Here is a 17,486-nt window from a genome sequence, read left to right as displayed (position 1 = left end):
GTATCAACACAGGGAGGTCACAACAACAGCGAGGGATTTGATGGCCTGCACACCAAACTGCCCCGTTGGTGTCATCATTCAGCATACAGTGGATTTGGTGGGCTATTTTTAACAGCCTGAGACATGTTGCTGAAAAAGCAAGTTGTTGTTTGACTAATGGTGGTGCAATTCAATAGGCTTGCAGTTGTGTTTTACATGCATGTCTTTTCAAACCTATTTGCCGTTAATTTATTTCAGCGGAACACAAAAATATAATTTTTGTAGAAATTTATTTTTTCAGTGCACTTATGCAAAACATTTGCATGATTTGTAGCAAGGTACTAGTTCAGTGAAATACGATAAACAGCTCAAAGACTTGCAGAAGCAACTTAAAATGGCATGGTTGCTACAACAAATGTGTTTTTCTTTCACGGTTACTTTTGTTGTAGTTTATGGTAAGGTTTCATAAAATTGAAATAACATTTTAAAAAGTGATAATCTTTTATTAATCTTTTAGCATCACTTGCTAAACACTTTATTTACAAACTGCAGCAAGAAGTACAATAACTAGCATTATAAAACAGTGCCAGATTTGCATTCGCCTAGTTCAGATAGTGTATGTGTTTTAGTACAACCCCTGGATATTTCATTTTGAGAGCCTAATCATTTTGCAGAAATGTCACTACAGGCATGTTTTCCCAATGAAGACATTGTGTAATGTTTCATGTTTAAAAAAACAAACCTGGAATTGAGTAATATTTAATAGTTAAATGTTTTTATTTTTAATTGCACTTATTTCAAAGCCAGAGAATAATACATTTGGCTGTATGGCTTCAGACGACTTGGTAGTAGTTTTACAAGTAATATGTACTACTTTTGTGGTGTATATATATATATATATATATATATATATATATATATATATATATATATATATATATATATATATATATATATGTGTGTGTGTGTGTGTGTGTGTGTGAGTGATTTATTTTTTGTTAGCTTCATCAAAAAACTATTTGGGTTAAAATTATGGCCAAGTTTAACATTTTGGATAGATGTAACAATTAATTTAATATGTAGGTGAGTTAATAATTTCTTGTTGAATTATTCAAACTTTTTTTCACACTTTTTTCAAGATGGGAAGCAAAATGTTCTGTGAATGTAATTTAATTTTCATCTCTTTATTTTACTAACAGACATCTAAATTTGGCAAATAACAATGTTTTAGTAATTAACATTGCAATGAACAGTTCTATACACCCTCGAGTTCCACAGCACAATAGGAATGTGGGTCATTTTGCAATAGAGTCCATAATGCATAGAGGAGATATCACACTCGATGCTGGAGTTAGTGAGACCAGCCTACATGTGTGAGTCAGCAGGGGCTCTTAGTCAGACACTGCTAACACACTCATTCTGAAAAAAAAACTGTTTTAAAGGGTACCAAGAGCTCACAGCCAGCATTTTGTGCACAGGAAATAAAGATTAGGTTAAGAGAGAGAGAGAGACCACAAATCAATACAAGTCAGTAATTAATGGTCAGGAAGTAAATAAGCGGTCGCTGATTCACTTTGTACAGCAAGATGAAACAATAAACAGTTCATTCTTTTTTTTTTCACAGTTCACATTTTAGTCACAATATGTATTTTTACTGTCACCAGTTCAATATATCACACTGGAGAGAAAGTTTTAGCTTTTAGGTTTTCCAGTCCATTATTCAAAAGACTAGTTCCTAATACCAAAAATGATTTGGATGTTCATTGTGGAAACTGCTTTAGAGACAGAAAATGTCTTTGTTTTCAGCAGGAGACTTTTCTTCCTTGTTGCAAAGGCTCAGAAAGGGCTTATTTTGTCTGTCTCATATCAGTGCTTCATCCTCGTGGCATTCGCTACAGTTTTGAGATTGTCCAACAATACTGCCATTTACAATGCCTAAAGAGCATTCACGGCAAACCGATTATCTCTGACAAACACTGATCTGAGACGTGTAGTGGAGCTTGTGTTACTACACGTCATCCCGATTTTCCTCAAAGTTAAAATATAAAAAACTCTGGCTTTTTGTGCACATTTGAGTAATATACAGATGGACATTGTTAAAATAGCACTTCTATTTTTTTTTTTTTTTCAAAACGGATGGTCCCTTAAGTATACAAAAGTTAAAAACCCAGGCATGAAATATTTATCCGCTGAAATTACAGTTTATACAGTTTGTTCAATTTGAAAGACACTGGAACACAACAAGAACAATAACCCACAAACATGTGTGCTTCAGACATGAGAATATACATGTGATTCAAGACTCGTGAGTGCCTGAGCCTGGAAATGATTGATAATCCTTATAAACAAAATGTGTACAAATATCATCAATTAAAGTGTGCTTTATCATATAGTGCAAAAATCATTTTCTTAATCGCTTTTGCCTTGGTTTCCAAGAAAAACAAGTAAACATCCTTAAAAAAAATTATATTTGCTTGAAGAACAAAATATTGTATGATCAGAGAACATATGTATAATCATTTAGAATCTACCAAATGCATTTCAGTAGTTCAAACAGTAGAGCATAGTGCTGGCAACACTTAGGACAGGGGTTTGATTCCCAGGATAAACTGTATACCTTAAATGCAAGAAAAAGCATCTGCCAAATGCATAAATATATAATATGACCTATTATTATTATTTAAGGATAAATCTAGCTAAATGTAATGCTTAAAATTAGCAAAAATATATTTTGGCACATTGTTATGTCTTTACTTAAATAGATAGTTCACCCAACTATGACCGTTATACATAAACTTCTCAAAATCATGTTTGATTTATACTTAAAACATAAAAATAAGAAAACAAAAGGAAAAATATTGTCTTACACAATATTTTTTCTCAGGTAAAAAAATTAATAAATAAAAATCTTGTTCTAAGGATGTTCAGATTTTTTTTTTTTTATTGGAGATAAGACAAAACGTTAAGAACATGATTGTTTTTTGCAGTTCCAGTATCAGCAGCTTAGTCTTCGATCCACAGCTGAAAATGTTATCATTGATCAATAATAGAGCTCTTCAACCTCATCTAATATTAGACTGACTACATGTATGTGAGCACATCTAAAACAGTCCTTCACCATTAAATGAAAGCAGATCTGATAAATGGGATGACCTGAATCCCAAAGATAAAAGATCAGTAGCATCACATTTGAGAAAGAAAACTTTGACTGCAAACAAATCTTCCAAGCTTCCATCTGAAGCAACTTCTGAATTAGAAAACCTAGTCATTATGCTTCTCACATTATGATTTCATACATCTCGTATGAGCACGTCGAAACATTTGGCAACATTTGGAAAAAAGTCCTTTGCATTCCTGTGAATATGGCACCTCCCACACATGACTGTATGTATACCGGCCTTCTGCTATTGATTCAACACTTCACTGTTAAACAAAAGTGACATTTAGAAGACAGAACTTCACAGTACACATTGATACTTCACAGTATCACATATCCAAGCCATGTAAGCTACTTAACAGTGATATTATCAGCAGTTATTCAGTAAAAAAAAAAATGCTTCTGGCATATTTGTTGTTTTTCAGTGGCAAATCATGTTGGTTACTGAAATGGTAAAATATAAATTTGCAAAACAACATCCAAAACCATGGAAAATGAAAGGCAGGTTGTCTCAAAATACATACACATTACATTTACAGTACATTGACACTTTGCACAACATAAGATCTGTAAACACTGCATAGATGCACTAATGTTTTCACAATAACCAATGATATAATTAAAGCATAAAAATCTCAGTTTCAGAAAGTGCTTGGTTCTCATTAAATAAACTGATTTCCTGTATAATGTGCGGTTAGGTGCATGAAAACAGCTAAACTGAATTCCCTCTCTAGGGAACTTGCGCTGCGTCCTCTAGCTCTGAACTATCTCTGCTCTTCATGGCTCTGCTCTATGGGGACTGCCACCGTGCCTGAAACACGTGTCAAACAATTCCAATCCCATTGGCCCACATAGCCCGTGACATCACAGGCCGAATACGTCACCGAATTTTATTGTCTTCAGGAGCCGTTTGTTTGACAGTTAGTGTGAAGGCATAATGGAGAAAACCAAGGTAGGTTTCTGAGGTTTCTGACACCCGAGGACACACAATCTAAGCGTGCTGTGTCTTCGTGAGAAGCACATGCGTTCATGCTACTAAGAGTCTGAACATGCAAAAGGCAGAAGCTTGTGGCAGATTGGACGAGTGCTTTCTGGCCAGTCATGACCTCCCCTCCCTCAGGGGACTCCCCTTTCTTTCCAACCTCCAAGTTAGTGAGATCACGGGACAGGCCATATCCAGCTCAGCTGCATCTTTTTCAGCATGTGGATTACACTAATATTGAGGGTGCGGGTGAGCATGAAAATGTGAAGATGCCCCCTGGAGATGCTAGTGAGCTATCTCTCCCAGGGTGAGTCATCGTCTTTAAAGACCTGCTTCAGACCAACTTGCGTCTGAACTGCAAGGTGTATGTGGCGGCAGGTCAAGCTGGTGGAGCTTTGTATACAATGGCTTTGTTAAAAGCTTATCAAGCTGACTCGCTTAGAAATCTAGATGAGGGCAAGGTTTTATCCCTGAGGCAGTCAAGGAACTGTGCCGCACCACAGACTTGCCGTGCAATGGCAGCAATGGTGGCTACAGAGAGGCATTTGTGGTTAATGGGATGTCCCTCATGTTTGGATGGGTTCTCCATTTTTCTGAGTTATGTTAGTGGCCCCGGGCATCAGTGGCTTACTCCCTTTCTGAGGGAAGTTTTGATGTATGTCTGTCGCTTCCCTTGGTGCTATCTCACCAGGTGAACAGGCATGCACATGGCATTGGATTAGGTCCGTTCCCCATAGTGAGGACATAGTGTGATTTCCCTAGAAGGGGATCTATGCCTATAACCATGGCTCCTCGAGAGGAAACAAGATGCTGGGTGGTCTCACCATGCCTAAATTGACTAAAGACTAAATTGATGAGGCATTCAGCAGGTGCCCTCTTATACTCCCGGACACCTGCCTGTGACATCATGGGCTACATGGGCCAATGGGATTTGATTCACATGTGCTTCAGACACTGGTCTTGCTGGCAGCAGTCCCCATAGTCTCTGCTAGAGGACGCAGCATCTCGTTCTCTCTCTGGGAACCACTGTTACATGTGACGTTTTAAAGCAATATTTCACACAAAGATTCTGTCATCATTTACTCACCTTTGTGTTGTTTCAAATCTGTATGGCTTACTTTTTCTGCAGAACACAAATTAAATTACTTTTGTGTGTTATTTTGGACCCCATTAACTTTCACTGTATTGGAAAAAAAACTATGGAAGCCCATTTTTTCAAACTCATAAATTCTAACAGTTTTCTTAACAAGTTTACATATCTCTCTTCTTCGTTTATACAGTATCTCACAATTCAGACTTTGTTTCTCAGAATTCTGAGTTTATGTATCAGCTGTTGTTTTTTTGTTTCCCCTGAAGAATAAAAAATAAAATTATGACTTTTTATCTCTCAGTTCTGACCTTTCTCTTGCAATTACATTATATATCTCAGAATTCTGACTTTTCTTGGAACTATGAGATAAAAAGTCCAAATTGGCGGAAACAGGATTCCATAATATCTTATTTATGTTCCTCAAAATAAATACAAGTCAGGTTTGGAATGACATGAGGCTGTGTAAATGATTTTTGGGTGAACTGTCCCTTCAAATGCAAATTGTGCATTTTGGTTAAAATCTTCTTTCCCAATAAATATATACTTATTAAACACTAAAATGCATGATTTGCATCTAAAATATAATTTACAAAATATGTTTGTGTGTATGTGTTCCACAGAAGAAAAAAGGTCATACAAGACTGGAACGACAAGTACGTATTTAAGTGACAGATTTTCAGTTTTTACAGAGAATGACAGAGTTTCAAACTTATTAAACTCTAAAATGCATCATTTGCATCCAGATTAATAAACACATGAAACCAAACACAAAATAAATGTACATCTACTTTTTTTACATTTTACAAAAATAAAAGTCTGTAAGTGCTCACGACTAACCCTCATGAAGTTACATGAAGCTCTTATTGTCAAGCAACTTTCATTAAGCTGGTCCAGTGTTTCAGTTGTGGATTAACCCCAGTACCATTTGTCAAGATTGTTAATTGATTTGTACTCATTGTGCCTTCTAATGTAATCACAAGCCAGACATGTGTGTTCAGCCCAGAAGTACGCCTTTTTCACCTTAAAGTGTTTACGCCAGTCAAAGTACTTCAGGTAAAGCTCCTCATTTTTATCAAGGAACAGGAGGTAATCAGCCAGCTCCTTTGGAGATGGGAAGTCATCAACGTGGATGAAAGCATTTCCCTGCACAAAGTTCTGATAGTTCTCCCTTGGTGGTCCAAGCACCACGGGTACAGTGCCGATGGAAAGTGGGTTGTACAATTTCTCAGTGATATAGTCTTTGTGAATTGAGTTCTCGAATGCCAAATAGAATTTACAGCTTGCAATTGTAGGGAAATAGTCCTGGTCGGAAATGTACTCACCAAATGCTTGTCCGTATGCATGAACCTCGATGTGCTTGTAGAGTTCATTGTAGTATTTCACTCTGACGTGGTCTGGGTTCCAATTGCTGACGATCCAACAAATCAGCTTGTTCTTGCTTGGTGGCACGAAGTCCTCCTCTCCTTGGGCCGCGACAATCGATCCATAAGGCACTTCTATATCAGCATCCCGCCGATAGTTTAGAGTCAAATTAAACAGGTTTTCAATTCCAGGTAACTGAGATGAATGCGAAGGTGATTCGAAGTTCATCCAAATCCATCTCTGCAACGTGGGCCGATACGCCGGTGGCATGTTGGACAGGTCGCTGGTGATGTCCCTGTGATGTATGACCACGGCGTCAGATTTGTTGTAAAGGTTTCGGTCGGCAGTGAGGAAGCAGCCATCAATATTGAACAAAGAGCTACAGACGTTCAGGTCGTACGTTTCACCGAAAGGCCAAAGCCAAACAAGGATGGTGGTCTGGTTCTGTTCACTTCTGGTGGAAAGGAGGCTCTTCACTCGGGCTGTGGACGTTTCTGACTCGACCGGGCCTGACAACCAGCTCGTAGACGGTTTGATGTACATTAAAAACAAAGTCACAAAGCATCCTAATAAAAAGATACCAAGCAGGAGGGGTCGTAGGATTCTGTAAGTTGGTGCAGATGGCATACTCTGGCCTTTAAAGAGGAAGTAGATGAAGATCAAAAGGCAAAAAAGGGTTATTGTATGAAACAGCTCCTTATAGACCTTATAGACCTGCCTATATAATTTAATGTACTATTTAATTTTGACAGGTATGAAAACAATGCTGTAAGGGATAGAAGTACAGTGCATTCAATTTATTGTGCTATTGTTTAACAACAAACTGAAACGTCTTTCTGTAAAACATTCAGTAGACAAAATCTCCATAAAACAGTTGTGAGTTGAGACTGGGAAAATTACTTGATGTAGGAACTTTATACTGTGCGTGCCATTTGAATATATATATATATATATATATATATATATATATATATATGTTAAGGTATATGTTAAGGTGTCTCATCCATCAGATGATTATATGTGCACTACTGTAATGAATATAAACATAAGATGCATAAAAATCCTAGACTTTTTATAAAGAGACATTTTCATGCCTAGGACGTTTGACTGTACAAGTATACTTGAGATAAAAATGCTGGCTGGTTTACACACACACACACACACACACACACACACACACACACACACACACACACAGATATATATGTGTATATATATATATATATATATATATATATATATATATATATATTAGGGGTGTAACGGTTCACAAAATTCACGGTTCGGTTCGATACGATACACTGATGTCACGGTTCGGTTCGGTTCGGTTCGATACGTTTTAGATACAGCAAAATGTAAAAACATCTCAACTTTTCAGAATGCCGCAAGCGCACCGCGGGTCATGTGACAAGAACCAACCAATCAGCTTCATCCTTTCCCGTAACAACGTTGAGAGCTCAGCCAAGATGAAGGAACAGCTGATCATAGTTGTATATGGATTGCAATTTTGAAATAAATTCAGTAGCAGAGCTACTGCAAGCGATTTTTAGAGCTGCAAATCCATTTATCCTTCGCTGAAATTTCCGCGTCTCATGGAGAGAGCACGTCATTGTTGCTTAGCAAAGACAGACGCCTCAGGAGAAAGACGCGCTTAGCGTTTTCCATGCGTTTTTAGGCACGATATGTGAACGGCCCCTAAGGCGCTCGCTCACTCAGCACGCGCTGAAGGCTCGTTGCAAAATGTCTAATGCATTTAACAGACCAGAAATATAAGATCCTAAAATAACCAACAGGTCTGGTGTTTGGGTTGGATTCCCTGTAAGCTATAGTGTCTAAATGCTGCAGGGATAGTTTGCTGCGTGCATGTTTCTCCTTTTTTTCGTCTTTTCCCAGATAGTACTGACGCATATATCCCAGATATACCCGCTGTTTTTTTTTTTTTTTTTTTTTGTAATCCCGCTGGTGTACCCTGTCATGTTGCAGATGCGACATACCGTTGTTTATTTATCCACCACTCTCTTGCCATCACCATTATAGCTTAAAGGGAATCCAAAGTGCACCCAAACACCAGACCTGTTGGTTATTGGAGGATCTTCTCATTTCTAGTCTGTTAAACGCATTGGCTATTTTGCAACGAGCCTTCAGCGCGTACTGAGTGAGCGAGCGCCTGCTGAGTAGCCTAACATAAACATATAAGATGGTGTTTTTTTCTTCTTCGGGAGTGTCAGGGGCGTTGCCTGTTACGTTGTTTGGGTTATTGGGCTACCTTGTTGAACGCATATCATTATATTTCTTTCTCTCTCTTTTTTTTTTTTTTTTCAAATATAATTAATTACTCCAACGAACCGTTCGGTATACATAATGCGTACCGCGTACCGAACCGAAAGCGTCGTACCGAACGGTTCAATACGAATACGCGTATCGTTACACCCCTAATATATATATATATAAAAATAAATTATTTAGAGAGAAAAAATATATGATTAATATATTTAACATGACTAATAAGTCAACTAATCACAAGCACAGCGAATTCCAATTTAAATGCAAAGAAAATAATCTTAAAAATTCACCTGACAGATTTGCTGATATCCAGAAGGTAAACTGATTGTATGTTCCAGGTTCTTCTTTTTATTACCAGAAGACTGTCAGTCTTAAAATCAAAGGTCTTCTCATGAGGGGAAAAAGACATAAAATAGATTTTCATCACTGTACAATCAATATCAACTATCAGATGTCAAGCATTTTAATGAATAAAGCTGCAGACTGACTATAAAACTGAATATAAATATCTATAACTTTGTGTAGAAAGGGTGTAAACAAACATTTTAGACTGGGGGATACAAATGTGAAAGTTTAAGATTTTGTCATTAAAAACTCCATATTATTTGACCACTGTTCAGAATATTTAGGGAGATGCACCTCCCTCATCGTCTCTGGTGGTCCTGGGCCTGTTGTGGGATTGTATACTTATAATTCTGGATCATTGCAAGAACAATTAGACAATCAGTTATTTATTTGGAAACACTGCCATCTTTAGGATGTCAACAGATAATAGAATCAAAAGGCCTATATTTACACCAAATTTTCACCTTGACAAGATGTTAAAATCAGCTTACAGTTTAAGGATCTAGAAACACTAGATTTTGTTTTCAGAATACATTCCCAGAACAGAATCCAAAATATTTTTTCTTTCCTCCCTTTTTCTTTTTTCTAAATGAAAACCATGGGACTATAATGCAATACATTTCCCAGTCTTTCTTAAAACCACACTGCCCGTTACATCCAAATTCTTCAAAAGTGAACCAATGACTTCAAGAGGCTTAAAAAAAAAACATTATTATCAAAACATACCATTAAAAATCAAATAAACATTCACTTCACTTATTCAATTCACTTCAATGGACTGAATCAACAGCTCAATTAACTGTACAGTTTCACAGGAACACCTGCTAATAAAAAAATACATCTTCACAGCTTTCACCCTGTTCTGTTTAATAGATGTGCTAACCTGACACATATAAGCAAATTAATCATTGAAGAAATCAATTAACAACCAATAAGTCACATTTCTTTGTATTAACTTTCACAGCAACCCTTCACAATAAGGTTCCATTTGTTAACATTAGTTACTATACTATAACAAATGTATTGCTCATTGTTAGGTAATATCAGGTGACACATTAAATAATGTTAATGTAATCTCAATGCAATTTGTTACCACTTTTACATTGTACATGTATGTGGACTTAAAAAGGCAACATGACAATAAAACGATTTGTGATATTTCCTGTGAGAAATATTGCATCTAACACACCTGTTACTCATTCATTTCATATTCATAATGCATTTCAGTTGTGGGGTTTTACACACACTACACAACACTGTTGGCTGATAAATGAGCTTTTTTTAATCTCTGCAGTGTTCATTCGCTATTAATCCAAGTGTGGACACATGGAAGAGCTGTTTAAAAGGTTTAGTGCATTTGTGACTCAATCATCTCACATCACAGCAAACGCTCTATGTAAGAGCGGACACAGAGAGGGCTTCTGGGAAATATATCATACATATGCTAAATCAAACATTGCTCATCCAGTACATGATCAAATATAATTATCCTAATGGATTATATATTTCTCAGAGTTTACAAACTCTGGGCAATAATCAGCTATTTTAAGGTCCTGAGGGGAGGATCATTTAAGAGTTTGGCATTTCACATCTTGTTTCCTATGCAGGCCTATATACTGTATATATTTACATATTTTTGGCCATACATAAGATGCATGATTTTATTAAAGTAAACAAAGATCACTGAGGTTGCATAATTGTGTGTCTCTCTCGGAGACACAAACGGTGACTATTCTTTGAGAAAGAAAGGCCTTTTGTTTTAAATGTATTGTGATGTATTTGGGACACAGAGTTGCATGCTGGTAGTTGGCTTCGGTGTTGACGTCTAATAAATAGAAGATGTGGATGAAGGACATGAAGATGAAAAGAAGAACCATTAAATATGAAGCGTTTCTGTAGTTTATTTAGCTTTACCAATTCGTGTCTGTCCCATCAGTGATATGGTGGTAAAATATTTAATGAACACACATCTAAAATCGTTCATATAAACAAAATGAACGTATAATACTGTGCAAGGTGTTATGTTTTGGCCAGTGATGCTGAAGGTCATCTTAAAACAGACTGTCACAAAATACTACACAAAATATGGCTATTCCTTAAATATGACACGTTTCCTCTTTCCAACATCTCGACTGCTTTGTCTGTTTTAAGCAAACACGCATTGTATCCAAAAAGGACGCATGAAGCATCCCTTGAGAATGATCGTCCCTGCCATGTTTAATTATTATAGCTCAAAAATCCCCCAAGAGATGAATGAAAAAATTATTTTGCACGCAGTGCGTGATATTTAAAGCCTGAAGTCGTGTCCTGCAATATATGCAAAGCATACAGGTAATATTCATATCGGTAAATCGCTTGTCTCACCTGTCCATCAGCAAACATCCTCGAGGGAAAGCCACATCATGCGCTTCTTTTATCTACATCCCACATACCTCGCATATCGGAATGGTGCTGAAAAATCTCCAATGATGGCAATATTCGGATAGGATGTAGGCTACCTGGACCCATAGTGTTCGCGTCAGGGCTTCACTGCATATTGCAATGTGTCCGCAGTGATGACAGACTCAAATCAGCGCGTGCAAGTCAAAATGTACGATCCTATGGGTCAGAAACGGAGAAAGCGAGCAAGTGCATCGCTGGAAAGGACCCCACGTAACGCGGTGTGATGTGATGTATAATAATGTCCCCGTGCTGTCCATATGCATGGATGTAATTATAGATTTAGAGTGTGTGTGCGTATATGGGCGTGCGTGCGTGTTTGTGTGCAGTTAATACATGCAAGAATGCAAAGATATGCATGGAAGGGGAAATTAAATTTGTAACTGCGTTACACTGGATTATGTATGTACTCGTGGATTATCCCTTTGTTTATCATTGCTGTTTGCATTCAGTGGCTTACAGCCTATGACAGTCAGATGTGTATTATTTATAAATACATGCATGCTATGTATAGAAAAAAACGTGGTTCACATATAAATTTCATGTAATAATTTGTTTTAAAATCGGTTTAATATAATAATTTAAACAATCATAGATTAGTAAATAAGCAATTACACAATCAATTATGTGAACAAATGATGACCGCATGGCATTTATAGTTTATTTAAAGTAAATATCTCTGAATGCAATTGGATGAGTTTAATGAGTCAGGTTTCCATAAAAAGGAGTTAAAATGCATGCAAGTAAAACAAATGCCTACGATACAAAAAATAACAAAATAAACCGTGGCCGACTTTTATATTCCATTTTGCTGTTTGAATTGTTAAATATATTGATGGAATATATGGATATTTTGAATGAAAATGCACAACACAGTGTTTTTTATTTTACATAATTTATTGTTCATTTAATAACTCCCATTCTTATAATAAATAATCAATTTAATTCATTTTGATGCCAGGGAAACTGCCAGTTATGTTGGTCACACTTTATGTTAGGTGGTTTTATTACTATGCACTTACATTAAAATTTAAAGAATGTGACACAGTGTGTCATTGTATTGTTCTGAGAAAGAAAGCTTATGAATGTCATGTGAATCTTTAAAGACTTTTCATCGAACAGTAGATTAAAATGCATATTTAAAAATAAATGTAATCTATTTAAAACTCAATTTTAAGCTAAGTACACAGTATATTATAACAATAATTTTTATTTCAGTGTTATTTGTTTTTTCTTTGTAATTATTTGTGAAATGTACCAGCAATTCTGAGTGAAATTGTTTCTACATCATTTTTTTTAGTGTAGTTAAAACTTTTCTTTACTCCAGCCATTTCTTCTGCTCCTCACTGAATTTTCTAGCCCATTTTTGTGTTATCTCTAAATAAACTGTAGGTTTATGAGGAAGGTAGTCAAGATACACAGTTTTACCCCATGTCTTTGGAATGGCCTTTTCGATTTGTGTTCCTTCATGCCATTCATTGAATGAAGTTATAGAGATGATTTGTGGCCTTGCCTCCACAGCCGCATTAAATGAGGTCTCATAGTACTTGCCATTAATGCGGTTCCTTGTATTCTGGGAGTTCCAAGGTCTAATGCTAGTGTCGATATAACCTGGCCCTACACTTGGAATGAATATCAAGTTATTATAGTCACAGAAGGTTTTGATGGATCTCCAGTTGTGATGTGAGGAGCCATAAGTAAAGCCATTGGTGGCAAAATATGTGTAGATTCCATCAAATCCAGCAGTCTGTATGTCCTTCTTATGGCTTTCTTCCACAAGAAGAGCAATGAAGATGCCATCATAAAGTGTGTTCCTGATTGTCGATATACCGTTTGGCTTTAACAGCTGTGCCCAAACATCTGGAGTTTGTAAGTAGGAGTCATATATATAATACAGTGGAAGAAATTTGCCAGTGCTTGTTTTGTATCTATAAAAAGCAGGATGGTTTCCATACCTGTAAAACACAATAAACAATAAGTGAAATTAAACACCTCTGTGGAATGATTTTCTTTATTTATTATTTAGATTAACTATAGAACAATTGGAGTGAATGGGTGCAGTCAGAATGAGAGTTTAAAAACATCACACGAATTCACAAGTAATCCACATGACTCCATTACATCCATTAATGTCCTGTGAATTAGAGATCTGCATGGTTGAAATAAACAATTGCAAACACACAGACAAGCATTTGTGGTTAAAAATATATACACACTTTTAGAAAATTATTGTTTCGCTAGAAAAGACTCATGCTGGGATCATGTGGAGTTCTTTGAAGCTGCATTGAAAATACAATTTGGACATTCAACTCATTGGCCACCACTGAAGTCCATTAATTATTCAGTTATCAGGAAATGTTTATTCTGGAAGTGATCTAATCCTTGATTGGTTTCTTACAAACACAAAACCTTTCACTTCACAAGATGTTAAATAATGAACTGGAGTCGTGTGGATTATTGTGATGTTTTTATCAGCTGTTTGAAATCTCATTCTGACGGCACCCATTCACTGCAGAGGATCCATTGGTGAGCAAGTGATATAATGCTAAAATCAGTTGGATGGCCTGAGGTAAGTACATTTTCAGTACATTTTCATTTTTAGGTGAACTACTCCTTTAATATTAACCTAGATTTATAAATGTTGTAGAAGTATTGTCATTGTCCGCTGATACATGATAGTTTTAAAGCTGTGGTAGGGAACTTTTGACGCTCTAGCAGTTAATAAACAGAACTGCTTGCGTCTTGCGGAAGAACATTGTAGCCGGAACTACTTCTCTCTGTTTATGTCTATGAAGAATCACAAAGATACTGGGTTACTCCGCCGCGGTACCCCCGAAGCAATCTAAAATAGTCCGAATATAAACACTTATTATAGGTGCACCCTAGTGATTCAAGACAAGCTAAAAACATGTTTTGGAAAATGGATTCATGGTGTACTCGCTTATTATATACATTTTTCTACATTTTGAACACAAACAAAGTTACAGACCGCAGCTCTGATTGGTTATTTTCTAACCGGGAGTGGATGAATTTCTGCAAATGGCAATAGGACCACTGGGAGGAGCCAGAGGAGCTTGATTTTTTCACAGATGATCTGTCTCATATTCTACTGTCAGGACATAATTACAGGTTTAACAAATATGTAAAAAATATATTTTTACAAAAGTTACCTACTGCAGCTTTAAGTAACTAATGTTAAGAAACTGAAAGTGTTATTTCTTTTATATGTTTTCTAAGTATGAATAGATAGAGTTGAATGAAAATGATCAAACATACCGCTCCACAATATATTTAATATTTTCATGCATATTTGCATCATCTCGCCCTTTGTATGGTTCAATGTGAAAAGCAACCTGTCAGGGACAATAAAAAAATAAATGCATGAGACACAAAAGCAAAGACTATGCATTTCAAACCTCCATCTGTATCTACTGTACACCACCTTCAATTGATATTTGTCAGCTGCATCCAGAACCAAAGGCAGAAAATGATCAATTTCTTCACCATTGTCGTCATTCATACTAAGTGGATACCACGAAACTGCTAGAACACCTAAAATAAAATAAAAATATTCAGTAGATGGAGCAAATACAGTAAAGAAAATGTTTCAAAGATGATTCTCACCAACATCAGCTGTTCGCAGCTGTCGCATGTGTTCCTCTAAAACTGATGGATCTCTGGAGCTGTATGGACCTAGCGCAGGGTAGAAATTGGCCCCGATGTCATCAGGAGGGTGGTGTCGTCCTGTCGAATAACCTGAGGCCACCTTGGGGTCCCAGTGTGGTAAGAGTGGATGATCCCAGTGAACATATTTTCCATCAAACTGCGGGTTCCCATACCACACATAGTAGAAAGCGTGCACATTGTAATTTGGCTCAGGAAAATCTTGCATTTTGTTCTCCATTCTATCAGCTTTCTCTGCTGGTATCAGCTGTGCAGGTTTAGCAGACACAACAACGCTGTTATCTTGTTCCATTTGTCCCGGAGGTGGAATAAGTCTTAATGCAAACTGACTGCCAAACTGATTATCCTCAGGGTTCAGAGACTTTAAGATGACTGTTATAATAAACACGGCCAAGGCTAATGCGATAAGTGCACAACATGACTTACGCCTAAAACGTGCCATTACCCTGGAGGATAGTTAAAGTCCATTCCACGGAAGATGTTCAGTCAATGGTGGAACAAATATGTTAATTGAAACCCTCAAGGTTCATTCTTCATCTCCAAGCTTCTACAAGAATAGCTGTAAAATAAATAAATAACTCACTAGATAAATAGATTTTATTTACGTGTATATATTATATATAATATATATATTTTCATGTATTACAATTATTTGTTAATATAAATGAAATAAAAAAATATACACGTTTAAATAATACTCTTGTGTGAAAAGACTTGTAGCCTACATTTAGTTGCACAACTTACTTTTATGACACTAATCATTAACTTTTAGCCTACGATGCTGTTTATACTAAGTACACGTACAATAAGATAGAAGGGCCATTTTAACAGTTTTTTCTATCAACTTATAAGTCACTTCTACATCGATTTTAGCCAAAAGAATACTTGTGAAATTCACTGTATTCATCTAAATAGGCAGTATAAGTATGTTTATATATATATATATATATATATATATATATCTATATAGATCTATATAGATATATATATATATATATATATATATATATATATATATATATATATATATATATATATATATATATATATATATATATATATATATATGTTAAACACAAGACTTAAATATATGACAAGTGCATGTATGTCATTGCATTTAAATGGTTACCTATTAAATGAAACGTATTAAAATAATCAAGTCCATTAATCCATTAAAAAATCAATAAATTGCTGTTACAAATAATTCATATTTTTAGAGCTAAAACGGGAACCAGTGAATAGCTATTACAAAACCTCATAGAAAAGAGGCACATGGAACAGCTATTTAACACTGACACATATATAACTGAGACTGAAATTAATTTTATACTTATTGTATTTTAAAACATATGCAGCATCATACCTTTGTTGAGTTGTTTTATAAATATATTAATATATCTGACTGACACTTTAAACTAACGCGGAAAGATCAGTGTCAGTGACCACAGACAGTAAAAGAAACCAGTATTTGCTTCTGTCTTGTTTATTCAGTAATTGTAGATATGAGCGATCTTTACTGCATTCTACTGGACGGGAGATGAATTTACGAATTCTATTATGGCGAAGACTGAACTCATGAATAATAATTAGGAAGCGTTTACGTAGTGTTCGTAAATTCGGTGTCAGACGGGTTATAGTAATTCATCGCCTCATTCATTGTTTGTTACAGTTTGCATCAGCTAATTTCGGAGATTAATGTTTTCTTTGAGAGGAAAATACATATGTGTAATATAAGTTCAGTTGCAGCTCACAATTGTCACATACAGAAAAATAAGTTACAAAAAATGCCTACAGCAATATATCTTTGTCGTTTTAGTCCAACAGAAGAATTTCGTGTTTCTTATTTTTATTCATTAAATTTTTTTTTATAGTCGCATGCGCAGCCATGAGAGGGCACTGTTTGCATTCAAATGAATGGGTTGCGAGGGAAGAGTCTGGCTACATTAGGCACACAGTAGTGATGTGTTTGTGCAGTTTTCTGAATGCATCTTGAACATCGATATATTCATAATAAGCATATACTTCAGGAACCTTTTCTTGTGAATTTCCACAAGACGGCATCAATAAAATAAAAATTAAAATAGGCTAATAAGTAAAAGTAAAAAGATGAAGTGCTGGGTCTGCACGTCTCAAAATATAAGCCACAATACATTTTAGACAATTCC

At 35.9% G+C, this 17,486-nt stretch overlaps 2 protein-coding genes across 2 annotated transcripts; both read right to left on the bottom strand.

Annotated features, from left to right (window-relative positions):
- Positions 1 to 1,133: 1,133 nt before the first annotated feature.
- Positions 1,134 to 11,988, bottom strand: LOC127933587 (4-galactosyl-N-acetylglucosaminide 3-alpha-L-fucosyltransferase 9-like). The gene is made up of 3 exons (XM_052530656.1): positions 11,563 to 11,988; positions 9,144 to 9,238; positions 1,134 to 7,205 (listed from the first exon to the last, which is right to left on the bottom strand). Exon 3 carries the CDS (start codon positions 7,195 to 7,197, stop codon positions 6,118 to 6,120), a length of 1,080 nt encoding a protein of 359 aa, XP_052386616.1. The 5' UTR covers positions 7,198 to 7,205; positions 9,144 to 9,238; positions 11,563 to 11,988; the 3' UTR covers positions 1,134 to 6,117.
- A 527-nt stretch (positions 11,989 to 12,515) lies between these two features.
- Positions 12,516 to 16,818, bottom strand: LOC127933585 (glycoprotein endo-alpha-1,2-mannosidase-like). Its single transcript, XM_052530655.1, has 5 exons — positions 16,685 to 16,818; positions 15,262 to 15,880; positions 15,080 to 15,189; positions 14,914 to 14,990; positions 12,516 to 13,592 (listed from the first exon to the last, which is right to left on the bottom strand). Exons 2-5 carry the CDS (start codon positions 15,761 to 15,763, stop codon positions 12,956 to 12,958), a joined length of 1,326 nt encoding a protein of 441 aa, XP_052386615.1. The 5' UTR covers positions 15,764 to 15,880; positions 16,685 to 16,818; the 3' UTR covers positions 12,516 to 12,955.
- Positions 16,819 to 17,486: the final 668 nt, after the last annotated feature.

Source organism: Carassius gibelio, chromosome A17 (assembly GCF_023724105.1).
Source record: "Carassius gibelio isolate Cgi1373 ecotype wild population from Czech Republic chromosome A17, carGib1.2-hapl.c, whole genome shotgun sequence".
NCBI classification, from domain to species: domain Eukaryota; kingdom Metazoa; phylum Chordata; class Actinopteri; order Cypriniformes; family Cyprinidae; genus Carassius; species Carassius gibelio.
This window is presented reverse-complemented; position numbering and strand designations above follow the sequence as displayed.

What these genes read in the sequence shown, in the direction of transcription:
- LOC127933587 (XM_052530656.1), bottom strand. Translation starts at nt 7,197, where the DNA reads ATGCCATCTGCACCAACTTACAGAATCCTACGACCCCTCCTGCTTGGT.
- LOC127933585 (XM_052530655.1), bottom strand. Translation starts at nt 15,763, where the DNA reads ATGGCACGTTTTAGGCGTAAGTCATGTTGTGCACTTATCGCATTAGCC. An exon ending in GCTGCGAACAGCTGATGTTG is followed by an intron (nt 15,190 to 15,261) that starts GTGAGAATCATC and finishes ATTTTATTTTAG; the next exon opens with GTGTTCTAGCAGTTTCGTGG. An exon ending in ATTAAATATATTGTGGAGCG is followed by an intron (nt 13,593 to 14,913) that starts GTATGTTTGATC and finishes TGTGTTTTACAG; the next exon opens with GTATGGAAACCATCCTGCTT.